Source organism: Fusarium vanettenii (genome assembly GCF_000151355.1).
Source record: "Fusarium vanettenii 77-13-4 chromosome 8 genomic scaffold NECHAsca_11_chr8_3_0, whole genome shotgun sequence".
Taxonomy (NCBI): Eukaryota; Fungi; Ascomycota; class Sordariomycetes; order Hypocreales; family Nectriaceae; genus Fusarium; species Fusarium vanettenii.
Window position 1 is genome coordinate 336,993 of NW_003315873.1, and position 25,943 is coordinate 362,935.

Sequence of the window (25,943 nt, forward strand, 5' to 3'; positions counted from 1 at the left end):
AACGATTGATGATGATAGATGGGTTGGTAGGGAAGGTATCTAAGGAACGGAAAAGCTCTTTGCCGTGACACTGAATAAAATGTCACTCTATATCTGCACTGGCAGTAGGATTCTCTCTGCATGAACCATACAAGTGACGCATAAGATGCTAGGACGAGGTGTTCATGCGTAAGTGAACGTATCACACTCCATGCTTACAACTCCTGAAACTTCACTTGGCGGCGCATATAGATTCGAGCTTAAATCGCAACGCCGAGTTATCAACCAAGATCAAAGGAGCTCCAACTCCAGTTCAGTCTAGTCAATGTAAGTGAGGCTATTCACACGCAAAAAAAGACTGACGAAAAAAAACCACAATTCCCATTCGCCTCCGCTATGAAGCAAGTAAAAAAAAAGAAAAACCCAACTAAAAACTACCAAGTAAAAAAAAAAAAAGCTATGGAAAAAAGAAATAAGGAGTGAAAGAAAAAGAAGAGGCCAAATTTGCCCGCTTATATCCCATCCCATCCATCCCCATGTCCCACAGCCGTGAAACGCATCCCATATTTTCTTCCATCGTTTGTTTGCCATGATCCATATCAAACAATTTTCGCATAAAAAAACAAAGAGGACGTCTTCTCATCCCTTTTTTCCCCAGGCATTATCTCCATGAAACAAAAGTGATTGATTCCCGAATCAAAGTCTTGATGTATAAAAATGGAAGTTGACTAGGCGCCGTTGGGCAGGTCCGCGTTTCCATCCACCTCTTGATCTGCTGAAGCTGGTCGAGGACTTCCTGGTACTTCTTCATCCGGTTCGAATTGTTCATCTTCCTCTTCTCCGATGGGATTCTCGGGGATGATTCCGTTTTGTCGTTCCCATACTTCTCTCCGGATGCGGTCGTCCTTGGCCTTGCGTGCTCGCTCCACCTCTTCGAAGCCACCGGATTTCTTGAGTTTGCCTTCTGACACAAAGCTGACCATCTCACGGTGCAGGGGGTTGCCGCGGCGATTCTCAAGTTCCTTCTGACGAAGCTTCTCGGCTCGCTCGATGGCTTCGAGACGATCTTCGTGGTTGGGCTGGAGCGCCCTGACTTCGCCTAGGACGCCCTCCTTTGCTGCACTTTGATCGAGACTGTTGCCAAGGCTGTTGAGGCCTCTGGAGAACTGGCGCGCGGATCCTGCGCTTGCGCCAGTGCCGTTGTCCTTCATTTGTTCCTTCGTCGCCTGCTCCACAAGCGTAAAAGTCTCAGAGGCCTTCTCCAGGTCATCCCGCAGATCCACCAACAGGTCCTCCATAAGGCGAAGCTCATCACGACCCTGGCACACGTCTTCGAGCTCCTTCTCCCAAATCTTGGTCCAGATGGGCTTCTCCTGGTCCATGTAATCTTCCATCCTCTTGAGCTCCTTGGTCAAGAGGGCGATATCCTTGCCCACAGAATCCAGCTGGCGTGGTAGAGGTCGGACGCCTCTGTGCACCACATCCTTGCGCAGGTCCTCAATAAGATCCTGGAGGTCGTCCACCTTTCCAACCAGCCGATCAGAGTCATTGTTGAGCTGCTTACGTCCGCTGGTGACGTATGAATAGCCGGCATCACCCTCAACGTCAGGAATCGAGGCCTTGGCCGCGGCAACCTTGACGTTGGCGGCCTTGCTGCGAATAGTCGACATCGAATCCTGAATTTCGGCCTGGAACTTGGAGTAAGTTTGACGCATAACAGCCAAATCACGACGGAGATTCTGCAACTCCGTGAGATGGCCACTATCCAGCTTCTTTCCAGGGGCAAGTGAATGCTTGGCCCCATCAGACACGGGAGCAGCTGCCGGCGGTGCCAGTGCCAATCGAGCCATTTCATTTGCCGCCTCCTGCTGTCGATCCGAGACTCGCTGGATAGCCGCCCCTTGATCCGTGACTGTCTGCTTAACATCACGCACGATGGAAGTCAAAGAGGCAAGACCATCATCGATATGCTTCTTGACCTCATCGAGAGCCTCCACATTCAGGACCAGAACAGTCCGGTCCTTCACATCAGCCAGGTCCTCCAATTCATGTCGCACACCAGATATGGGATCTTGAATGTAAATCTCTGGGAGATCTGCGCCATTCTGTTGTGTGTTCCACGAAAACTTCTCGATAAATGCGAGTTGAAGCCGTCCAATTGTAAGCTCGGCCCGACCCTCTGGCAGAACAAACTTCTTCACCTTGGACTTGTACTGGAGGAACAAAGTGAGATCCTTTGTAGGTGTCGGAGGAGGAGACTCCTGGAAGTAAGATGGCTCGGCTGCTGGCTTCGGAGGCGGCGTGGGCGGACGTTCCGGTTCAACCTTTGGCTCATTCTTGGGTGTTTCTTCCCTAGTCTCATCCTCCTGATAGAACATGGGGTCAACAGGCGGCCCGCTAAGCGTTGCGCTGGCCCTAAACTTGTCCTCTGGGCTCTGAGGAGCAGGGCTCTCTGTCTTTGCAGGGGGCTCTGCTGCTGAGGGCTCCTCAGAGACGCTGCTCGGTATCCTGACAGGGGATGCTTCAACAGCAGCGCTGCGCAGCGACTGGCTCGAGGTATTGCGGTTATGTCGTATAGACTGGCGACCCTGCACTGCGCGCAACGATTCCCTCACTTCTTTCCTACCGCGGTTCGGTACTGGCGTGTTCTGTGGAGGAAGGATCGGGACTCCATTTGCGCCTCCGAGATGTTTAGATATTTGATACTGCGAGTATCTTCGAGAGGCTCGTCGTTCGAGATCTCCACCCTTCTGCAAAGCGGCGAGAGCGCTCGAAGTGTTATCGGGAGGAGGCGGCGGTGGTGGAGGGAACGAATCGATATTCAGTTCTCCATTCGTCGAGGGCCCTGGCCCTGTTGGGATCGTATCGCCGGCCTCTGGGTAGGGTGGCACAACAGGCATGCTCTGCATCGTGTTGCTCGACAGAGATGACTGTTCTGAGGCAACGGATCCTCGAGACTGCTCCCGCTGAGCGCCAAATCGGCGCGGAGACGAGCTGGCCGGAGGTAAGGACTCAGTCCGTTGAGGTTCGGATTGAAATCCATTCTCCAGACCCTCCTCCAACATGTTTGTAAGCCCACTGTGGCCGCTGCCAACAGTGCTGACGCTGGTTGTCCTATCGGGAGGTGCATGTCCTTCGCGCTCCCGGGCCTGTTTCTGACGGAGTTTCTGTTGTTTTCGCTTAAGGCCATGGAGCAGGTTGATGATGATATCACGGATCCTGGGTAGGTATTTCTCTAGACTCTCCGAGCTAGCCTCCTGGCTGAGCGTAGCCTCGAGTATGTGTCTGAGTAAGTCGGGGACATTTCCTAGATCGGATGTATCAACGTTGATGGCCGTGAATGCGCGGCAGGCCATATTGAACTCGTAGCCCAGGCGCACATAGACGTCCGACACCTGGCTGTCGGTAGCCTGGCCGCGCGACCATTGCGTCAGAGTCTCGAGAAGCTGCTTGGTGGCGACGAGGAGATGGGTGACGCTCTTTTCGATTTGCGACAGAGGCATATTGGCGCCGCTGCCGGAACCCTGGAGAGAGCAGAGCGCGGTTAGCATGCTGCCATTGGGCGTGGACGTGGGGCAGGGCTCGGCAGGGGCACAGGCAAGCTCTTGGTGACGCTCACTACGCCGTCTGCGAGGGCTCTGGCTATGGGTCAGACGAGACGAGGCGACTACTCACTTCACGATTCATCCTTCGCGAGCTGGTGGACTGAGCAGATCTGGTGGAGGCGGTCGATGTTCGAGCTTGAAGGGCTGGGGAGATGGAGCGGACTGGGACATTTGGTGGCGGCCCTGGCTCGGCGCCGGGCGAGCGACGGTGGGCAAAGGCTCGCTGTGAGCCGGACGACGGGGCCTGCATGGCGGGTTATATCGGGCTTGGGCGGTCCTGCTGGGCGTTGAAGGTGTTTGCGACGGCGATAGATGCGATGGCCAAATAGCAGGCTCTATCCTGTTCCCAGAGGGTGGACGCGGACGGAGCTCGGTCGGAGGATTACGCTTAACGATGGGATTTTGAGTGCGACTGTCGAGGGGCAAGTAGCATCATCAGAACGAGCGACAAAAAGAGGTCGAGATGGTGCGCAAGGTCGGCGTCGGAGGCGGAGCGATACGGCGGGCGCAAGAGACTGTGGGAGCAGCTAGAGGCAGCGAGAGGCCGGGCGAGGCTGACGGTGAAGGAGGGAGGATGATGGTGGGAGGATGTTGATATGATGGATGGTGATGGGATGCCGTGGATGTGCTGTGCTGTGCTGTAGACCTGAGTGGCACCTCAGCCAGCGAGTGGGCAGCAAGCGGATGCGGCAGCGGCAGGCCAGCGGCAGAGGCCCGCTAGAGCTGAGAATAGAGGGCCTGCTACCTGTAGTGGACGGGCACCCGCCAGCCCGTGAACCCCTGCATCAGCACGTGCCACCATGGCGTGTATCTTGGCATCTTGGGTCTGTGAATGCGAGTTTCTGGGGCCAAAGAGTCTTTTTTGACGACACGATCATGATTACTAGACTGTTGTATACATTCTCTCAATGCTAGATGACCGTTGAGCGTTGAATATCCTCTGGAATGAACCTGCGCCGTAGCCAAACTCAGTCGCTCTCAACCAGCCTGCTCGAACTGATGGCCTCAGATCCAGCCTCCAAGTCAACGTACATGGATATCGCTGCATACCCTGTCGGCGAGGAAACGGCTTGAAGAGACTAGAAGCTGGCATGACAACCGCAGCCAGGGCTTGTCGCAGAAAGAAACCCATCGCTGTTATACCCCATATTGTTTGGAAACCGGCAGATGGGATGTAAAATAATGCATCTCGAAACACGCGCATAATCATTCTCTCTCCCAGCCTTCCTGGTGATGGAACATGACCACAGGGATGAATGGTTACGCCGTCCTCCGCTTCCTCTATCCGCGAATGGTAATTAATTCGAGCTGAATGGTCCAGCAGACGCCCTCATGCATAGCCTCACGCGCCCGTCATCGTGTGCCATCCAGAGCTGAAGCCGTGGCGCTGAGAATCTCCAGCAGGCGTTGTTTAAGCTCGTTTAGCCGAGTGTAGTCGTCAGCACTGGGTGGGTGATGCAACGGCGCCTTGAAACGTGCCATTGGCATTCCACGAAGTATTCGCAGCAAGCACTGGTTCCATTCACTATTCTCTGTCCTCACGATGAGGCGCTCTGGCTGAACCAAGGTGCCGGCATACCCGACTGGCTTTGTCTCGACTCTTGAGTTTGGTTGTCAGCTAATGGTGGGTGTTGTCAACCGCGTAAGCTTCAACTCCGAGGAGGAAGTTCTGGTGGAAATGTCAAACTATTTAAGACAAAGGAGTCTCCTGTCGTAACATTCCGTCATAATTCAGCAAGCTGCATCTTAGGCCTGAATACATTTGAAACCTTATTCCCTTCTGTCTCAGCTTCCCTTGAACTACCTCGCTACCTTGTACAATACTCTACTCAATACCCTAGAGATGGGTAACCGCAAGGTTGCTATTATTGGCGCTGGCCCAGCCGGTAAGTTGCCCCAATTCAACGCCAACTCAATTCCTAACATCAATAGGCTGCATGCTGGCAAGACTTCTTCATCTCGGCGGTGTAGATGTCACCGTTTTTGAAGGAGAAGAGCACCCGAATTTCCGATCTCAAGGTGGCACCCTAGACCTCCACACTGCAACAGGTCTCGCAGCCCTCAAAGAAGCAAAACTCTTTAATGAGTTTCTCAGGCACGCTCGATACGACGGACAATATCTTGCCATTGTTGACAAGAACCTTGAGTATCTCTTGGTGAAAAATGCAGATGGGCCATACAACAAGATTCAGGAGCGGCCGGAGATCGACCGCAGCAAACTCCGTGAGCTTCTATCGAGCTCGCTCCCGGAGGACGTCATCAAATGGGGCCATCGCTTGAAAAAGGTTGAAGGACGAACACTTGTCTTTGAGCACACCACACTCGACGGCTTCGATGTTATCGTTGGAGCAGATGGAGCTTGGAGCAAGGTCCGAAAAGAGATCGACCCCGACTTGGTGCCCGAGTATTCAGGCATAGGCTTGCAGGAGCTGGAAGTCACAGACGTCGAAAACAGAGCCCCTGATCTCTACAAGCTCGTCAACCGTGGGAGCGTCTTTGCTGGCTGGGAGGGAAAGCGCATGTCCATCCAACAAATGGGAGACGGATCCTTGAGTGTGTATTGCTCCCACGTCATCAAAGAAGCCGACTGGATGAAACCTGAGAAGTGCGAATACGATGCCGGAAACATCAAAGAAGTCGCCCCAGCCCTGCTCAACGGTCTCTACAAAGACTGGGATCCTCGTCTCAAGCGAGCGATAGAGATGGCAGATGGGAGATGCACACCTCGATCACTGTTCATGCTCCCCGTCGGCGAGAAATGGACACACAAGCCGGGTCTCACACTCATTGGCGATGCTGCGCATCTCATGACGCCCTATGCCGGCGAAGGCGTGAACCAGGCCCTCGACGATGCATCACTGCTTGCAAAGGCAATCATTGGAGCAGCCGATAAAGACGACGAGGCGCTGGACAAGGCAATCCAGGAGTTTGAAGAGACAATGTTTGCTCGGGTTGGCCCTGTCCAGAAGCTGACAGCCGAGTTGATGCAAGACTGGATGATGACCCCCGGTGCGCCGCAAAGTGTCATGGCCGTGTCGATGAGTCGGCATGTTAGACATCAACTACCGTGGGTGCTTCAACCGTTGGGTGTTGCAGCTGTGCATAGCTATTACTTTTTGAAGAATAGGGGATGGGTGAGATAGGGGCTTGAAGGGAAGCATCACGGATAGATGGCCGACTTTCTGAAACAACTCAAGGGATAGTTGAGAAGCGGGCAATGGACAAGCAAGGGAGGGGACTTCATAGAATAAAGTTAACTGCGTTATACATGTTTAATGAACAATGAAGGCGTTGTTTGTCAAGCATCGAAAGCTATAAATGCTTTATCCACAACCCCGTATTACTTGGCGTGCCAGGCCTAACCTGAGCTGAATGATGGCTGATGTTGCACATCATGGAATGCTGGGATTGACGATAGTGCGATACATGTCTTTCCGCGGGAGCCTGACTTAGTTCCACGTTTCTCACTATCAAAATGACTAGTCGGAGACAACACCGAGACACCCCCATCCCCATGTGACCAGGGGTGCTGATCTCCATCCATCATAAGGACCCCGAATCCACGACACCCCAGATTTCTCTCCATGATCCCGCAGCGCAGCTTCATGGACTCGCTCTGAGGAAGTTGAATCGGCCTGCGCGGAATATCTAGACAGCGACAGAATGGACAGCTCTCAGGCGCCGCTTATTGCGGGCAACCGCGACGACGAGGAGCTCGAGTATGATGTCGCCGAGGGGTCTCCCGTCGAGCCCGGCAAGTCGGGGAGTGAGAGGCCTACGGTGTTTGTGTTGGCTTTGACTTTTGCTGCTTGTATTAGCGGCTTGCTGTTTGGATGTAGGCTTTGGATGTGCCTTTTCTGCGTCGTGGAATATTTCGCTGACAGACAATTCCAGATGATACCGGCGTCGTGTCGGCTACCCTCGTCTCCATCGGAACGTCCCTCTCGAACCGCGAACTGACCTCGATGGACAAGTCGATCATTACATCCTCGACGTCCCTCTTCGCTCTTATTATTTCGCCCTTTTCCTCTGTCCTCGCTGATCGTTTCGGCCGAAAACGCGTCATCCTCTATGCCGATGTTCTCTTCGTTGTGGGAGCCATCCTTCAAGCATGGTGCTCTACGGTTTTCACCATGACCATTGGGCGATGTATCATCGGTGCGGCAGTTGGCGCTGCGAGCTTTGTCGTACCGCTATACATTGCTGAGGTCGCACCCGCAGCACATCGCGGACGGCTGATTACAACCAACATCATATTTGTCACGGGCGGCCAGGTGATTGCATACATCATCGGATGGCTGTTCTCAACCTACGGCTCTGAACAGACGGGATGGCGATGGATGGTTGGTCTGGGTGCTCTGCCGGCTTTAGTTCAGGGCGGCATGATTGCTTTCATGCCCGAGACGCCACGCTGGCTTGTCAAGGTCGGCAGATCCGTGGAAGCCAAGAACGTGATCCAGCGGGTGAACGGCGGCGCATCACAACATGACGCAGATGCGGTGGTCAGAGAGATTGAGCTGGAGGCGCGGGAAGAGTACGAGGCGCAACGGCTACGGGATCACCAAACGTCTGGCCGATGGAAGCGGCTGGGTGCATGGGAAGCTCTGTTCAGCGAGGGGAGGAACCGTCGAGCGCTGGCTATCGCTTGTCTCCTCCAAGGCTTCCAGCAGCTTTGTGGTTTTGTGAGTGAGCCCCGGTTGAACCACGAGTTATGCTACGAATGGTTGCTAACATGAATGCGATAGAACTCACTCATGTACTTTTCTGCAACCATCTTTACGGCTGTTGGGTTTGAGAGCCCAACTCTTACCTCGCTGGTGGTAGCAGTCACCAACTTCCTTGGCACTGTTGCTGCCCTGGGACTTGTTGATCGTATTGGACGCCGAAGGGTGCTCCTCTATTCGATCCCTTTCATGATCATCGGCCTGTTGCTGTCGGCACATGGTTTCTCGTTCATGACACTTGCTCAGCCATCAGAGAAGAAGGATCCTCCTGCTACCGCTGGACACGAGGCTGCAGCCATCACGATTCTCGTGGCCATCATGATCTATGTCGGAGCGTACGCGCTGGGCATGGGCAACGTGCCGTGGATGCAGAGTGAGCTATTCCCCCTGGCTGTTCGATCACTGGGAAGTGGAATAGCGACAGCTACATGCTGGGGAGCCAACTTTATAGTCGGTCTGACATTTCTTCCGCTGATGGACCTGATGAGTCCGTCATGGACATTTGTCCTGTACGCAGTGGTATGCTGCATTGGTTACTTTATGGTTTGGAGAATCTATCCTGAGACGGCAGGGTTAACTCTAGAAGAAGCGACGGCGTTATTGGATGATGGGTGGGGAGTACGATGATACCTGTACAGGGTCTAGATATTACTCGTGTTGCAATTAGACTTGAGGAATGACACATCAATAAAATTCTTCAACTGTGGGAACTGGCGGTATGAGGTTGCTTCTTCTTCTCGTCTAGAAGCATCTCGACGTCTCGAAGAACAAGCCAAGATAAGAAATTCATGAAGAGCTGCGGCTTAGAAGCGGCAATCCCCGGCGTTTCAAAGAAAGAAGGGAGAGGGAGCTCCCGTGGCTCTAAGAACGAAAACGGGACAGTCCCGCGATCCATAGCCAAGACTTTGGATGGCGGATGCAGTTAGCGGATCACGGCTCAAGAAATTACATCACCGTGCATCGCCGTCGTGCGAGAGCGCGCGAGGGCCGAGAAAAAGAATCTGCAAGGTGAGACACCTGCAAGAGTGGGGTCCTGTTGTTCGGCACCGCGCTCGGCGTCTTCCGTTAAAGCCATTCGATCTTTTGCGTGACGGCTTTCAGGCATGGTATGTTTGAAGGGAGAGCCAACATCGGGTTTAAGCCATGCTTGCTGAGTTGAAAAGCCGGACAGGCATGATTGAAAGTTTGGGATTTAGGCAGTTGAACAGGCAAGGATACTTTCCGTCAGGGGGTTCATGAAAGCTTCGGGGGAACTGACTGGATTTGATGATAAAGCTGTTGGCCCCTGCTGTTGTAGAGGAATTCATTCCCTACACTTTCTTTAAGAGATTCCCAGGGGAACGGTGGGGCTTCGGGAGCTTGAAATCAGGCGGCCCTTTGGAGCCCAATAATGGGGACCGGCTTATCAAGATTTCTCGAGTTTGTTGGGTCAAGAGAGTGAGTCTATCACGGATCCTCGGCTCCGTGGTGAGCGCCGCGGCCGAGAGCGAGAGAGCGAGGTGCATTTGTTGATGAGTGAGCAACTCACCAAGAGGGCTGAGTAATTGACGAATTTGTTTCCCCCTGGATGTAAAGCGTCGTCATGGGATCATCTAAGCGGATATAGCAGCTTTATTCCGGATATCGAGTGCTTGGCCCTGCGTGTCCTGCATCTGCTGGGTCAACTTACGGAGTTCCACCCCCTGGTAAAAAAAAAAAACACGAGGGAGACGGTGCCGGTGCCGAGAGCGGCTGCCGAGAAAAGAGTGGGGTCCCTTGCTCCGGGCCCATGCATTCTCTTCCTCTGATGCTTGCTCGCTCTGCAAAAGGGTTGCCACAGAAGAGATTTCTTGCCAATTGACTGACAGGGTTTCGTGCTATTGTCAGTCATGGGTTTAGTAATTGTTCTTTAGCTTCGGGTCCTCGCGCTTGAGACAAGAAAAAAACGAGATTGCCTCTGACATGTGGGGAGGGAGCTTGGAGAAATCTGGACTCTGTTTATTATATAGATGCCATCACCCCATGATCATGTTGCCTACTTTACTCAAACAAGCTATCCCCATTACTTTTAGATCTCATGACAGTATCTTCTTACCTGTTTAATTAAGAGTGCTTGAGCGTGTCTCGTCTTTTGACTACCTATACCCATCACACTTGTTCATCTCACTCATACCTACTCTACCGCAACCGGCATCCTTCATCCGTCCTTGACTCGCCCTTCTACAGTAGCGTCGGCCGACCTTCTCAACCTTGAGCGAACCCTTAAACCCGGAAAGCGCAGACCGGCCTCAGCTATAGCGTCATAGCCCGAACCCGAACGAACAAGAGGGGGACAGCTCCCGTATATTCTGCTCTGCGCCCATTCGACATTGGTTATACTTTCTGCCGCCTTTACACCATCTCTCTCGACTCGAATCGGTTCCACTACATAATCGATCCTACATACCAATTCCTCTCCAACTTGCTTCATCTCTGAGAGCGAGCACTCTATACACACAGACTTGGGCGGAACCACATTCACCATGCCTATCGATCCCGTAGACCAGGGGATGATCGACGCCGAGCGCGATGCATCTCCTCAGCAATACCAGCAGCGCTCCAGCGGCGAGATTGAGCGCGTCCTCTCCACTTCCACCGTCTCATCATCCTCATCCTCCTCTTCGAACCGCCGACGGAGCAACTCTCTCGCCCAGCCATACAATACCATCAGCCGCATCTCGACCCAGCGCGATCTCGAGCGTCACCCCACGGCGCTGAGCCGTATCGCAACCGCCCGCAGCCAGCACAATGCCACCGTCGGTGGTGGTATGCGCTCCCGCACGAGCTCTCGTGCCTCCCGACATCCTCTCCCTGCTTTTGGCGCCGGAAAACCGTACCCTCCTCCTCTGCCTGAGCAGGAGGAGTATGTCGTCGAGTTTGACGGTCCCGATGACCCAATGCATTCGCAGAATTGGCCATTGAAGAAGAAGCTCATCACTGCTGCTGTGCTTGGCTTCACCACCATGACTTCCGCCTTTACATCCTCCATCTTCTCCGCCGCTACTCAGATCGTCTCCAAGGAGTACCACGTGGGTACCGAGGTTGGTCTTTTGGGAACAACCTTTTACGTTCTTGGTTTCGCTTTTGGACCTTCACTCTGGGCTCCTCTCTCCGAGTTGCGAGGTCGACGTCTTCCTCTGCTCATCTCCATGTTTGGTTTCTCCGTCTTCTCCATTGGCTGTGCTACTGGCAAGGATATCCAGACTATCCTTCTTTGCCGATTCTTTAGTGGCTTCTTTGGTGCTTGTCCTCTTGCTGTCGTCGCAGCTGTCTTTTCCGACATGTTTGATAACCGAACTCGAGGAACAGCTATTACACTCTTCTCAATGGCTGTCTTTACTGGTCCTCTGCTCGCTCCCTTCATTGGCGGCTTCATTGTTGAGTCTCACCTCGGCTGGCGATGGACTGAGTACCTTCCCACCATCATGGGTTTCACTGCTCTGATTCTCGACTGCATCTTCCTCGAGGAGACCTACCCCCCTGTGATTCTCATTGAGAAGGCCGCTGATCTGCGACGACGCACCAAGAACTGGGGCATCCACGCCAAGCAGGAGGAAATCGAGGTTGACTTCAAGGAGCTCGTCCAGAAGAACTTTTCCCGACCTCTGCGTCTGCTCTTTACCGAGCCCATCATTCTGCTTCTCTCCATCTACATGAGCTTCATCTATGGCCTGCTCTACCTCTTCCTCACTGCCTACCCTCTCGTCTTTGTCGGTGTCCACGGCTTCAACATGGGCGAGTCTGGTCTGGCCTTCTTTGGTATGATCTGTGGTCAGCTCATTGCTGGTGCTTCAGTCATTGCTCAGCAGCCCTGGTATCTCCGCAAGCTTGCGGCCAACAATGGCATTCCCATCCCTGAGTGGCGTCTTCCCAACGTCATGGCTGGTGGTGTCTCTTTTGCTATCGGTATCTTCTGGTTCGGATGGTAAGTTACTCTTTGTCTCCCTCACTGAGTCCCAATGTCTAACAATTATCAGGACTGGATACACTCGCAGCGTCCACTGGATCGTCCCCGCTCTGAGCGGTCTCTTCACCGGTTTCGGTCTCATGTCCATCTTCCTTCAATCTCTCAACTATCTTGTCGACGCCTACCTCATGTTCGCCGCCTCCGCCATCGCTGGCAACACCTTCCTGCGATCTCTCTGCGGTGCTGGATTCCCTCTGTTTGCTCGTCAGATGTTTGACGGTATGGGTATCCAGTATGCTGCCACTCTTCTCGGCTGCGTCGCCGCCGTTCTCGCTCCCATTCCCTTCATCTTCTATAAGTATGGTGCCAAGATCCGACAGAAGAGCAACTACGCCCCCACCGGCCCCCCTATGGGCGCTCCTTCTTCGTCCGAGGAAGAAGAGAAGGAGAACAACAACAACGAAGCTCTCGCCTCGTGTGTGGCTCGACGGGACAGCGTGGCTAGCAACGCCAACAAGGAGACCGTCTAAGCGGTTGTTTCTCTGTTTTTTTGCTTAATATTGTATAGCATGTTGTTTCATTCGGAGTTGTCGGGCATCTGCCGGGAGGCATGGCGTTTTATGATGTCATGTTCATGGGGACCGGCAACATGGGGGAGGCAGCGGATCTTAAAAAACGATATCTCGCCTGGTCATGTCTGGGAACATGATGCGAGATGGTGGTATACTGACTGACACGTAATGTAATACCCTATATAAAAATGTCAAACTTTTATAAAAAGATCAAGCATTTGGTTATGTTTGACAGGTCAATCTTTGTGTGATGGTTCAACTAGCTGCCGTGATGTTTCAGGGAATTTGCGTTACAGGCACATTTCTCTTCACAACTAATATTTCGCTATACTAGGTCATAATAGACACGCACTTGTTTATTACTCGGTTGAGAACTTACTTATCTATCCAATTCTAACATTCATACATTTGAGTATTGTGTGAGTTGTCGTTTTGTTGTTACCTTGTGCGCAGTCACTTGCATTCCATGACCCAATGTCGTTGGAACGCCGCTCCGGTTCCGTCGTTCTGTACTATATTTACTGCGCTCCCCTCAAGTAGAGCTTGTTATAATATCTGCGTATTTTTCTGTAACAATTTTGCTCTAAACGCCTGCTGTTGGCCTCTATATTGTCATAACATGCATGAAACTGCCTTGACTCTCGGGTAGTTAACCCAGCTTGTAACAGTGACTATCCTATCAAAGCCAATTTCAGAAACCCAAAAACCGCCTCTACTCGCACATTATAATTTTCCCTTGATCGTAAGAACATAGCTATAGCTTCACTACTGTAGTCTTAGCGCAGCTAAGGTGCATCCTAGTCAGTAAGCAGATGCCACAGAGCTGACCTCCACAAAAGACCAAGTTTACCTCTCTGGCTGCCTAATTTGACTTGCTTCTCAGCACTTTCATTTACTCAGGTCCCAATACTCCATTTCAAAATAATCTTTTACTCTTGGGACCTCTTTTGGCCCTATACTATCTCTCTTATCGTTCGAATCGTTACACCGCTTCAACAGAATGACTCACCCTGCCGACAGAGTCTTTCACACCTTGGAGCTGGCGCAGCACATCGTGCATCACCTGCAAGAAAAGGACCTTTTTATTGCCTTGGGCATCACCAAAGCCTTGTGGAAAAGTAGGGAACCTGTCTCTGCATGGCGAGAGTACATCAGGAGGTTCGGTTACGCGGACAGCTTGATCGATCAGTACACCGACAGATACCACCCACGGGATATCTATCTTCGTATCTGCCGCTCGGCTGATGCCATAAACCGCGGGACAAACCCTAAATGCAAGCGGATAGATTTACGCGACGATGATCCAGACGATAGTTTGGTGTGTATGGGCAAGCAGGATGTTCATTACCTGTCTCGTCAACTTGTGGAGGATGAAATCGACATTTACACCCTGGACCATCGGGGTTTGAAACTTCTGCACAAGGGAAAAAATATGCGCCTTATGAGTTGCTTTGACAACTCTTCCCGCCTTTTGGGCAACGAGGACGACCAAATAGTGGCCCGCAACATTAAAGATTGGTCATTGTCTGGCTCATTTGGACCCTATAGGCCGCTGCAGCAGTGGTGGACACAAGATCGACATGTCTTGACCTTTCACGTAATTGAACAAGGTGAAACATCCAAGACAATATTCGAGGTCTGGGATGCTCATGGCGTGAAGCGTGGAGAGTTAGTACATCCAGACGGATGCACGTTTCACGACCTGGAGAAGCCAGGGGAGAATCTCATGGCGACGGGGAGCGAAAGACATATCAGGGTCTGGGATCTCGACACCTTGAAGTGCGTCTACGAGTACGACGCCCCTGAAGACAGCCCGGGTGCCATTTTGGACCTACACCAGAACATTGTCTTCTACAAACCCCACATAGGCATATGGTTCACAGACTTCTGGACGACAGACGGAAGCCCCGTCACGAGACCCAGGGCGGAATTAGTGACGCGTGCTAATTCATCATGGTGCAAGTTCTCAGATGGCACCATGGTCACATATCCCTGGGAAATGACCCTCTGCGACCCAGAAGGCGGAGAACTATACGCCGTCTATTACAGCTCCAACCTGGAAGAACCTTATGAGCTCGACGCGGGTATCCTGCTCGACCGGTTCTTCTTTACTGTTATCAAAATAATTGACTACGAAGAAGCAGACACGGTACCCAAGCCCGCGGAACTAAAGATTTACGCCAAAGATGGTGAGGAGCTTGGCTCAAAGATCCTGCGGAAGGGAGGGAGGACCCATCGGTGGTTTGTTGATATTTTTGGGAGGCTGGTTTTTGTCTATCAGGACTCTAATGAGAGGTTGGAAGAGTTGGAGGTTGTGGACTTTTGTAGATGGGCAAAGGTTGCTACAAGGAGGCATGTTTAGATGCTGAGTGGGCGAGTAGTATGCTAGGCGATAGGCAACATTAAGGCCCTGGGCGTTACTTTGGACGCTTCTAGAGCCTTTGCCTGATTTACTTGAATCTTATGCTCTGGATCAGCCTGGCTCTTCTACATAGACTACGAAGTATTGACTTACTTATGAATGAGAGTGTGCGATATATCTGTCAAGCACTGAGTGGGCGGCTTGTTTGTCACACCTAAGTGGCACCCTTTGTACACATTACGCCCTCTCACCGAATTCGCCCTCTCGATCAAGAAATATCCATGGCCACCTGATCAAAATCAAGCCATGAATCTGACTGCAATTGCACTTTACCCGGCCAAGTGCCGTACCAGAACCAGTAAGGCTCTGAACCAGCCACAGCCTGCAGGGCTCGCAACACTCGGGCAGATCTGAAGAGCAAACAGTCTTATCTGAATTGTGATTTAGGCGCAATAACTTTTCAATCAATTAGATGAAACTGCTACATCCGAGCCTGGTCACTGTTACACTGCCTCCCACAATGCCCCCAAGGCTCTCCCGCCCAGAGCCTCATCAAGTATATCTTTGGCTCGGATCCATGCAGATACTCCTGTACCCCGCTTGTGTTGGTCCTGCGACTGCAACATTTCGTCGGATGATTTATGGCCGGACTGCCGCCGAGTTTGAGTAATAAACATGGCTGATCCCTTTGGCGTCACAGCCGTCGCACTCTCCGCACTCAAGATAGTACACGTCCTCCACGGCATCATCACCGATCTCAAAGAAGTTCCGAATCAACGTTTAGCCCTTTCAAACGAGACTTGCAACCTCAAGTTTGTGCTCGATTCGGTGCAGGACCTGACGCGTTGCCAAGATACGGCTGAGAGCTTTGATCGCCAGCTTGGCCCGTTGTTGTTCCAGGCTCGGGTGAAGCTTGATCAGCTCGAGAATACTGTTTCGAAGTGGTGCAAAACCAATTACTGGGGTGACAAGGTTGAGATCAAGCTCTCTGGTCGCATTGGTTGGCGGGGGCGATCGTCCAAGGCGTGGCAGCTGCAGCAAGAGATTTGCGAGATTCGAACCAATTTGACTGTCCTGAGCGAAGCTAATTCCCCGTACGTCGATGATACTAACTATGATTGTGCAAGATTCGGGACTCAATTGGTGACTTGAAATTAGTTCGGTATCGACGCGTCTCTCGGTCGAGATCGAGCAGCTCTATTCAGAGACCGCTAGGATATATCGTCGTCATTCCGACTCACTCGATTCGATATCTGATCAGATATCGCCAATCTCTACCATCCACGACAACTCTCAAGAAAGCGTGGAGCTTCTGCGGAGAGCCATCACACTCCTCGAGCGGACTAGCCTGTCTGCAGGAATGGACTCGGAGGCCACCGTGGTTCCTCTGCCACCTTCTCCAGAGGGTGGTGCAGCAAGAGTCCGATTTCTTGGTCCAGAACCCGTTTCAGGGGCCGTTATTGTGCAGGAGCCAGAGTCAGTGTCACCGACACTGCTTGCTCTACCAATGAGCCGAGTCTCCCCAAAAGGGCTGTCTTGCGCTCCCGACTGCAAATGTGCTTGTCACTCTCGCCGTACCTTTCAGGTAATCCCTGCCCTGGAAACAGTCATTGGGAGACTTTTCGTTGGGTACAGCGGACTGTCTGTTCGAAATCAAAGCTGTGACTTGGAGACATGCCAGCAGAAGCAAGGTAACTCTACAAGACTAACTTACTTCTTTCCACGCTGGTTTGTCAATACTTCCATCTCAGTTGTTCTCTCTCAGTGTGTAGGAACGCCTTCTCTAAACATCAAAGTTCGAAGACCGTGCTCGGAGGCAAACCGACTCTTCGCCCTGAGTCGATGTGAGGGTGTTGATGGTATTAAGGAATTGTTCTCAACAAGAGCTGCTTCTCCAGATGATCTTGACTACAGGGCCGGATGGACATCATTGCATGTTTGTTTCTCTAGATAGGGCTTTTGAACTATGCTAAACCGATGTTAGTTTGCGATCGACCACGGATGCCTGAAAGTTTGCAAGTTCCTTCTTGACTGTGGTGCTGACCCAGAGTGGGAGGACAATACTGGAACGTGAGATTTCATTGTCGCTCTATTACTTGCCACGGAGCTGATATCAAACAGGTCCCCTGTTGAAGTTGCTTGGCGCAATATCCTTCATCTGAAGGCGCCGCCTAAGCTAGCTGAAGCTTACGCCGTCCTCTTCCCCGGAACCGAGTACCTTCAAGAGAGAAGATTCACACACATTCACAACATCGTCATTGGCCTCGAGGACGGAAACCTTGAGGACGCCCTTGCGGTTGACGATTCACTTGTCAACGAGAAAGATATTGATGGATGGACACCACTTCACTGGGCTGCAAGAAGAGGTAACAGCTATGCCGTTGCAGTTTTGCTTGCTCATGGTGCAGATCCTTTTCTTCTCACCAATAACGAGAACTGGGGGCCTTTGCATCTGGCCGCTCAGAGCACGTCTGCACTCTGTGTGAACCAACTGTTGAATTTCTGCTAGGGGAATAAGATCTTGGATATCAACTAAAAGGACGCTTACGGGTGCACGCCACTTCGTGTAGCTGCTCAGTACAACAGCACAGGGACCACCTCATTCCTCATCAAAGCCGGAGCAGATTTGGATGAAGGAGAGGATTTCGGAGAGGGACCTCTACTCTCGGCTGTCGCAGAGAACAATGTCGAAACTGCTGCACTACTCCTCGAGCTGGAGCTGACTACAAGGCCAAGACCAACGCTGGCAATACGATTCTGCACCTGTCTGCCAATGTTGGAGAGATCCCAATGCTTAGCATCTTGGCGAAAGCACGTATGTACGGACTCGATCTGGATGCTCGAAACTGTGATGGTCACACGCCTGCCAAAAAGGTGGAACTACGCGATGAAGTCCCTCAAGGCTTCCGTCGAGCTTGGGACAGGCTCATACAAAGTATCGTGAACAAGGATTTTGATGCTGGAAGCTGGGCGACCACACCAGCTAGTGGGAACGAGAGCTGGTATAGTTTTGATGATATGAGTTGGTACGAAGCGGAGGCGGTGGTGCAAGAGGATGTCAAGAATGCCGAAAAGGAACAGGAAGAGGAGGAGGATCGGGATAAGGAGGCTGAGAGGGCGACTACCCCTGAGAGTGAGCCGAAGGTGACTGAAGAGGAGATGGTGAAGGAACTGTCGAAGAGGCTCGAGGAGGTGAGTGCAAGGGATATGGCGCATGGCTGAAGTGAATGGGCAGGGCCGTCATGTTTATCAGCACTGATGCTATCAACAACGATTCTAACATCTTGACCCAGGCATATTGAGGGATGCAGTGCCAAAGTAGGTCCAAAGGAGCAATAGCCAAAACCTATTAATAGACATCGCGATGAGCTACGTCAACCTTAAAATTAAGCTAATCCAGATCTTGGGCACAACGAGCGCTGCATCCTGTGTGAGCACTGAGGTAAATGCACGTGAAGATCTTCTCCAATAAAAGGATCAAACAATGCTCATCAGGAAGATCAAAACTTCTTCCAGATTCTGTCGGTGACGCAAGACTGATTATTTGATTTATAATCCTTCTCGCTTGACCACCCATGAGTGGCCCCATCCTTACTGCTTACCACCCTTGAGGACCCGCCACTTGACGGTCGAATTCAGCTCGAAGGATCGTTAATAACATAATTCTTGGCATGCTGTCGGGCTTTCGGTCTTTCGGGCCTTGTGTGTCTGTCCTCATATGGACAATGATTCACCTTGTATGGGATTTTCGGACTTTCGGACTCATGTATCTCAGATTGATTTGGTTGACGCCATAATTGTAACTCATATGAGGGGGTATATAAGGATGAACATCCTATCATTTAAAATTTCATTGAGCAACCTTTTACGTGCCTTTCAAATCACCCTGCATTAAAACCAACATCGTCTGTTCTTTTCAACATGGCTCCTCACATCACTGTTATCCCTGCTTCCACAAAGGCTGGCAGAGAAACCATCCGTGTACTTCTCAACTCTGAGAGCAAACCCCTCGTCCGCGGAATCTATCGAGACGCATCCAAGGCTCCCTCCGAGTTTGTGCAAAACTCCAACTTTAAGGCCGTCCAGGGCGACGTTGGAGCCGGCACCGGACTTGATTTTGGTACCTCGGACGCCGTCTTTTACATCCCGCCGCCAATCTACGACGGAACAGACTCGGGAGAATTTGCTACTCGTGCTGGAAACAACATCAAGAACGCTCTGAAAGCATCCCCAAGCGTCAAGCGACTTCTCCTATTTTCCGCGATCGGTGCTCAAAATGACCACGGCATTGTGAGTGTCTCTTCCAATTTTGACTTTTTATTCCTAACAAAATGGGCATTAGGGTATCTTGCGCCTCAACCACATCGCTGAGAATATTCTCAAGGATGCAGTGCCAGAGGTTATAATCATTAGGCCCTCTTACTTCCAGGAAGACCTCGCTTCTGTGCTTGAGGAAGCACGGGCAGACCCACCGGTTATCACCTCGATTTTCAGCCCTGCAGATCACAAGATTCCCATGGTATGAGAAATATTCCTATCAACAGCTGAATCGCATGCTAACATCCCAAACTAGGTGAGCCTCAAGGACATCAGCGAGATTTGTGCAAACTCTCTCCTCGCAGAGACCGCCAAGCCCAGTCCTCACTACTTCAAGCTGTTTGGTCCCAGATCCTACAGCGCGCTCGACCTCAAGAAAGCAGTCGAGGAGGTTACTGGGAAGACGGTTGAGCTCAAGCTCATTGAGAGAGATCAGCTTTCCGAGTTCTTTGCGAAACAGCTTCCAGAACCCTATGTGCAAGAACTTGTGGACATGACTACGGCCGGCTTGCCAGGCGGAGTTATTGACAAGGACTTTGTGTATGATGATGACACTGTCCAGGGGCGGGTTGAGTTGGTTGACACTCTTCGAGAGCTGTACACTAACTAAATGTTAAATCGAGTAGTATTAGTGCAGACTATCTGCGAGATCGAGTCTCTGAACGGATCATTAGACCAAATTCAAAAAACACAATGGCTCCTCCGTCGCTAAATCGTTTCAACAATCTGTGTCCATCTCTGCCCTCACTTCTGACACAATGCATTCCACCCACAAGTATTACTTTACATGATCAACGCTTGAGTTGGTCCTCCAAGAAGTCGAGTCCATCTAGTGGTTCCTTGAACAGCCCAGAATCCCCGGATCTGCTCCATCGCTTTGAGAACGTTTCCACAGCCGGTCATGGAGTGAAGTGTCTGTAGTCGGTCTAGGAAGAACTCCCTGTGGCTGTCTGTGGAACTCTCGGCTGCGACGACAAAGTATGCCCATGCTAAGAGGTGCCGGCCAATGATATTGTCATATATGTTGACCTTTTCTGCGATCTGCTTGAATCTCTCGACCGATTGGACTGTTTGATCCATTGGAGGGTTGTTCGTTGCTCTTTGGACGTAAATATTGCAGGCCATGGTGATGAGATCAAAGATGTACGACATCAGTTCTTCATGCTCGGGATGAAGTCTCAGGCAGAATCGCAGAAATTCAAGACATGCCTCGCCGTGAGTCAGGAGAAATTCTGATCCGTTTGCCTCGTCAAAAAGTGATTCTCCAAAAAGAGAGACCCTGTAGGACAATTAGATACATTCGGTTTTATCATAGCCGATATGAGACCTACCGTAGAATTTGTATCTTGACAAAGCGGCCGAGCACCAAATTCTCACTTTCCAAGTTCTGCTCGAGAACCATGTTCTTGATAAGTATGCGTAATGAACCATATATCAACTTGAAGTTGTCACTCCCGCTGATCATTTCTCTGATGTGCAGCAAGAGCAGCGCCGTCTGAGCTAGCTCATCTTGAACTGGCGGGCACTGGTTCGACCGCTCGACTAGATCACGAAGAAGGCTGCCGTAAGTAGGCGAGTAAGGAGCACAGCTGTTGGTTTTCAAGGCAAGATGTTGTTCTGCGACGACTACGATGGCTTTTCTGATCATGGAGTCGAGCTCTGCGTAGGGAAGTACCAAGTCTCGGTAGCCATTGAAGCCAAGGTTGATGACTGCCGTGATTTGGGCGATGTGATCCGAGACTGTGACATATTAGGTCCCGGGCCTTATAGTAGAAGTTCCACTTACAATACTGGAGAAAGAAACGGGTCCTTCCGTCTATGTGATCAAGCCCCCAATCCAAGTCCCAAAGCTTGCTGTCAGTTGTTGCGATATCTTCATCCTCGGCTATATTATCCGCATCAGGAGAATTTGATTTCGGTATTGGCGTTGTCTCGATAGCCTTGTCATCGGGTGAACAAGGTTCTTGGTCCTTTTTGACCGTTGGATTCGGATCTTTCTTGTATGAAAGTGTGTCGGGAACAAGCTTGTAAGCAAGTTTCCCTCGAGAAGCCACACCCTCGTTGAAGCGATATCTGATTCCAAGACCGCTACACTTGACGCCTTTTGCTCGACACTTAAAGCACTCGGGCTCATTTCGATCACAATCAATTCGGCGCCGAGCACATTCGTGGCATCCTATCAGCCATTGTTAGTCTCATCCACGAAAACAACAGCGGTGGCTCTCGCACCCTTGACCTTGGGCCTCTTCTTCCCTTTCTTGGCAACACTCGAATTTGGCATCTGCGTCAGAACTTGGTCTCTCGCTTATTCTTCAGCGCGAAACGGCTCGGCATGGTTTGTTAAAAGAAGCAAGCTGGGAAGATGGATGCCGATGAGGAGAAGGCCGACCAACCAATTGCAGCAATCAGTCACAAAGAGGGGACGCGTTTCCTAAAGTGGAAGCTTGACGGAGAAGGTCGGCGACGTTCGACTTCTGAACAATCATCGTCAAGTTTCTTATCATACGAGCTGAATATTTAAGGCGAGGATTACCAAGCTAACGATTTTTAAAGATCGGCATTCAATTTTGAGCTTCACAATGTCCACTCAGGACTACATCTTTGACCTCGGGTCGTACCATCGTCGCATCACCACGCGCAATGACGAAGCCCAAATCTGGTTCGACCGCGGGTTGATCTGGGCGTACGCATTCAACCATGAGGAATCAGCATCTTGCTTTGAAAGGGCCATCAAGGCTGATGCCAGCTGCGCCATGGCATACTGGGGACTGGCGTATTGCGTCGGTCCCAACTACAACAAGCCATGGAGCTACTTTGACGAGAAAGATCTCGCCGCTGTCGTCCAGCGCGGTAATGAAGCAGCCAAGCTTGCCGAGGCAAACACCGATGGAGTCACCCCAGTCGAAAAAGCTTTCATCAAAGCAGTCCAGTACCGATATCCCGCAGATAAACCTGAAGGAGCGGAGGCTTGTGTTCATTGGAATCAAGGCTTCGCCGACGCAATGGAGGAGGTATACAAGGAATTCCCCGACGACCTCGATGTTATCACCTTCTACGTCGACGCCGTCATGAATCTACATCCTTGGAACATGTGGGATCTGAAAACATGCGAACCGACCGAAGGGGCACGAACAATCGAGATGAAGAACCTTCTCGACCACGCCTTGACTCTCGACGGGGCATTAAAGCATCCTGGACTGCTGCACATGTACATCCACCTCATGGAAATGTCTCCGTCTCCTGAATCTGCTCTACCTATCGCGGACCATCTCCGAGGCCTTGTTCCCGATGGCGGCCATTTGCACCACATGCCGACTCATCTCGACGTGCTCTGTGGCCAGTACGAACAGGCCATCATCTCCAACTCGGATGCAATCGTCGCAGACGAAAGGTTTCTCTCCCAGGCTGGACCGATCAACTTCTACACCCTGTACCGAGCACACGACTACCATTTCCGCGTCTACGCCGCCATGTTTGCTGGGAAGTATCAAGTCGCCATTGAGACCGTTGAGCGGTTGGAATCTTCCATGCCCAAGAGCCTTTTACAGGTGGAGTCCCCCCCGATGGCAGACTGGTTGGAGGCATTCCTTACGCTGCGTGCCCATGTCCTGATCAGATTTGGGCGCTGGGAGGACCTTATCAAGCTAGAGCTACCAGAAGATCAGCAGCTCTACTGCATGACCACGGCAATCACGCATTACGCAAAAGGAGTTGCCTTTGCCGCCTCGGGGCGAGTCAAGGAAGCTGAGAATCAACGGCGTCTTTTCCAGGATGCTGTCAAGAAGGTAGCACCATCACGGACTCTCTTCAACAACACATGTTCGGATATCCTCCAGGTTGCCGAAGCCATGTTGGATGGAGAACTGGAATACCGGCTGGGGCATTTTGACGCAGCGTACGAGCATCTACGCAAAGCCATCCATCGAGAGGATAACCTCCCTTACGATGAACCCTGGGGCTGGATGCAACCCACACGGCACGCATATGGCGCCCTCTTGCTTGAGCAAGGACACGTTGAGAAAGCTCTTGAGGTATACATGGCCGATCTAGGCATGACGGACGCTCTCCCTCGTGCGCTGCGGCATGAGAATAACGTTTGGGCTCTCCACGGTGTTCATGAGTGTTTGCTGAAGCTGGGTCGAGAGTCAGAGGCCAAAGAACTGGAAGGGAAGCTTTCGGCTGCAGTTACAGCAGCAGATGTGCCTGTTCATGCGTCTTGTTTCTGTAGATTAGAGACTGAGTCGAAGTGCAAGAGCTCCGGAGCGTGCAAGGCTTGAGAGATGTAGGATCAGGGGTACTTTTTTATGTAGATACTGGGAAAAGGATTGTTACGAAGAATGACGGCGTACAGAAGAAGCTCTCACCGACTGTCCCATTTAGAGTGCCAGTGGAGTATCTTCTGTCAGGGCCCTCAGGGATAAATGGACATCAAGGTTGACCACCGCTCGGAAGATTTGTCCTTCTCCGGAAAACCTTTACGCCCTTTTGCAAAACGATGATTGATCAGTCGTTAATCAAGACAAGAATACGAGAGCACCAATAGAGTCAAAGAGAATAATCAAGAGCCCTGAGTTTCGGACTCCGGTAGCCAGCATATTCCTCACCCGCATGGGACAGGCTACAGAGCATATTCAAGGGTTGTAAAAGGCGGAACTGCTAAGCATTGGTGGAAACCAGGACTAACGGCAGTTGTAGAGACTTCGGGCCCTCGCGGTCCTATCGCCCGTATATGGTGACCCAGGGGCAGGGGAGCCATGATTAAGAACCAAAATCGTTCTACAAAAGATCATCTCAACCGTAGACGAGACGGCTCCTAGTTTCAAACACCCCTGCCAAGGGCTTGAAACACGTGGGATCAGCGGCAAATGTTCCCAGACTCCTGGATAAGTCGGCCTCATCCATGTTTCAACCTTGCCAAGTCATTCGTGGCATTGAATCCACCGAGACCTCGTATTATAAACGGCTGCGACGTTGTTTGAAACATTACTCCTCCCGGAATAGGAACGACGATCAACGGAGCGTGTAACCTGCGACATGGCCAGTCTGAGACGCTGGTGGTTGGGGCCCTCTCGGAGAATAACTCCACCACTCGCTTCGCGTGCCGGAATTAACGGGACTCGGACGTGGAGAGTCGAGATGGTCCGCCAATCACGGCTAGTGTTTGTTCATTGATGAAACTACCTTGGACTGATATATATAAGATGTTTGATTCTTGCCAGTTGGAATCGAAAATCATCAACAAGCTTTACGACTCAATCACTTCAAGATGCCTTCCTCCAGCCAGATCCTCTCCGCCCTCGCCGCCATGGCCGTCGCCTCTGTGCAGGCCGCCATGGGCCCTGCCTTCAGCACCGGTCCCGTGGGCGCCAACTCGTGGATCCGAGAGGCTACTTCAACTCTTGTCCTCCCCGACGTCCCTAGCGGATCATCTGGTGTTGCCTCCCTCTGGGTTGGTATGGGTACCGACAAGGGCGATCTGATCCAGTCCATCGCCGACAACTGGCAGTCTGACAAGTGGAGCATCTTTGCCTACACTCTGGTCAAGACTGGAGAGAACTCTCAGATGCCCGTTCAGGATGAGAACCCTACACCTGCTGGCAAGGGCGACCGCATCACCATGCACTGTAAGACACCGCAACTTGTAAGAGTAGAAACACATTGACAAGGACCGACAGACAAGTTCGACGACTCCACCCAAGAGTACGTCCAGTACGTCTCCATCAACGGCCAGCAGGTCTCTACCCTGAGCACATCCAAGGGCCACCACGCCATGGGCTGGGGTAGTGCCGTCGAGTGCGGCGCCGAGGACTGTGGTTCCATCGGAGCTCACCGTAAGTCTTGACCACCTATCAACCTGCACAAAAACTAACACGTTCCTCAGAGTGGGTTGACACCAAGATCATCCTCGACTCCCCCGACCCCAACTACGTCCAGACCCTCGGCAAGGGCCAGGGCGTCACCGGCGACCTGACCAGTGACGACGGCGGCAAGACCTGGGTTGCCAGCGAGATCAACATTCCCGCCCACACCTTCTAAGCGGGTATCTGGGTCTCTTCTAGTATATAGTTTACGTGTTGATTCTGCATAAAAGCCAGTATATATGATTCGCGTCGATCGCGAAAAGTCAATGACCAATATAGAACCTCAGTGAATAAACTGATTGAAATGAAAAGACGTCTCTGTCGTGCGCAATATCAGAGAACACATCAATAAAAGGATGGCGGCATCGAACCCCAATTCTAGTTACATTTTGATGATGCCATGCGTTTATTAGTGTGTCCTTTTGTTCCTTTCACTTTCAACGATTCTCACTAGGGGGAGGTATTGGCCTTCCATGAAACGATCGACAACCCTCCTAGCGAACCTTTGATGAATTTTTTAAAAAGGATGTATAGATGTCGATATAATAATTTGAAAAAGGCTTCTATGTTAAACCTAGACTCTATCTAACTCATCCTG

General features: G+C 51.5%; 10 protein-coding genes across 10 annotated transcripts; 8 read left to right on the forward strand and 2 right to left on the reverse strand.

Moving 5' to 3' along the window:
* Positions 1-707: 707 nt before the first annotated feature.
* Positions 708-3,834, reverse strand: NECHADRAFT_47315 (uncharacterized protein; the record flags this gene model as incomplete). The annotated part of the gene is made up of 2 exons (XM_003048470.1): positions 708-3,503; positions 3,655-3,834. The coding sequence occupies 2 exons, from the start codon at positions 3,832-3,834 to the stop codon at positions 708-710; spliced, it is 2,976 nt and encodes a 991-aa protein (XP_003048516.1).
* Positions 3,835-5,427: 1,593 nt separating this feature from the next.
* Positions 5,428-6,727, forward strand: NECHADRAFT_47576 (uncharacterized protein; the record flags this gene model as incomplete). Its single annotated transcript, XM_003048266.1, has 2 exons — positions 5,428-5,470; positions 5,517-6,727. 2 exons carry the CDS (start codon positions 5,428-5,430, stop codon positions 6,725-6,727), a joined length of 1,254 nt encoding a protein of 417 aa, XP_003048312.1.
* A 520-nt stretch (positions 6,728-7,247) lies between these two features.
* On the forward strand, positions 7,248-8,935 carry NECHADRAFT_95735 (uncharacterized protein; the record flags this gene model as incomplete). The annotated part of the gene is made up of 3 exons (XM_003048267.1): positions 7,248-7,395; positions 7,479-8,266; positions 8,330-8,935. The coding sequence occupies 3 exons, from the start codon at positions 7,248-7,250 to the stop codon at positions 8,933-8,935; spliced, it is 1,542 nt and encodes a 513-aa protein (XP_003048313.1).
* A 1,688-nt stretch (positions 8,936-10,623) lies between these two features.
* NECHADRAFT_101392 (uncharacterized protein) lies at positions 10,624-13,008 on the forward strand. The gene is made up of 2 exons (XM_003048268.1): positions 10,624-12,251; positions 12,304-13,008. The coding sequence occupies exons 1-2, from the start codon at positions 10,810-10,812 to the stop codon at positions 12,761-12,763; spliced, it is 1,902 nt and encodes a 633-aa protein (XP_003048314.1). The 5' UTR covers positions 10,624-10,809; the 3' UTR covers positions 12,764-13,008.
* Positions 13,009-13,805: 797 nt separating this feature from the next.
* Positions 13,806-15,167, forward strand: NECHADRAFT_84029 (uncharacterized protein; the record flags this gene model as incomplete). Its single annotated transcript, XM_003048269.1, has 1 exon — positions 13,806-15,167. One exon carries the CDS (start codon positions 13,806-13,808, stop codon positions 15,165-15,167), a length of 1,362 nt encoding a protein of 453 aa, XP_003048315.1.
* Positions 15,168-15,842: 675 nt separating this feature from the next.
* Positions 15,843-18,469, forward strand: NECHADRAFT_84030 (uncharacterized protein; the record flags this gene model as incomplete). The annotated part of the gene is made up of 7 exons (XM_003048270.1): positions 15,843-16,261; positions 16,326-16,858; positions 16,940-17,103; positions 17,152-17,237; positions 17,289-17,647; positions 17,887-18,359; positions 18,461-18,469. 7 exons carry the CDS (start codon positions 15,843-15,845, stop codon positions 18,467-18,469), a joined length of 2,043 nt encoding a protein of 680 aa, XP_003048316.1.
* Positions 18,470-19,044: 575 nt separating this feature from the next.
* On the forward strand, positions 19,045-20,195 carry NECHADRAFT_71324 (uncharacterized protein). The gene is made up of 3 exons (XM_003048271.1): positions 19,045-19,457; positions 19,510-19,686; positions 19,741-20,195. Exons 1-3 carry the CDS (start codon positions 19,089-19,091, stop codon positions 20,092-20,094), a joined length of 900 nt encoding a protein of 299 aa, XP_003048317.1. The 5' UTR covers positions 19,045-19,088; the 3' UTR covers positions 20,095-20,195.
* A 72-nt stretch (positions 20,196-20,267) lies between these two features.
* NECHADRAFT_84032 (uncharacterized protein) lies at positions 20,268-21,765 on the reverse strand (the record flags this gene model as incomplete). Its single annotated transcript, XM_003048471.1, has 4 exons — positions 20,268-20,763; positions 20,816-21,224; positions 21,271-21,660; positions 21,714-21,765. The coding sequence occupies 4 exons, from the start codon at positions 21,763-21,765 to the stop codon at positions 20,268-20,270; spliced, it is 1,347 nt and encodes a 448-aa protein (XP_003048517.1).
* Positions 21,766-22,063: 298 nt separating this feature from the next.
* NECHADRAFT_84033 (uncharacterized protein) lies at positions 22,064-23,761 on the forward strand (the record flags this gene model as incomplete). Its single annotated transcript, XM_003048272.1, has 1 exon — positions 22,064-23,761. One exon carries the CDS (start codon positions 22,064-22,066, stop codon positions 23,759-23,761), a length of 1,698 nt encoding a protein of 565 aa, XP_003048318.1.
* Positions 23,762-24,750: 989 nt separating this feature from the next.
* On the forward strand, positions 24,751-25,520 carry NECHADRAFT_84034 (uncharacterized protein; the record flags this gene model as incomplete). Its single annotated transcript, XM_003048273.1, has 3 exons — positions 24,751-25,108; positions 25,160-25,315; positions 25,366-25,520. 3 exons carry the CDS (start codon positions 24,751-24,753, stop codon positions 25,518-25,520), a joined length of 669 nt encoding a protein of 222 aa, XP_003048319.1.
* Between the last annotated feature and the right edge of the window lie 423 nt (positions 25,521-25,943).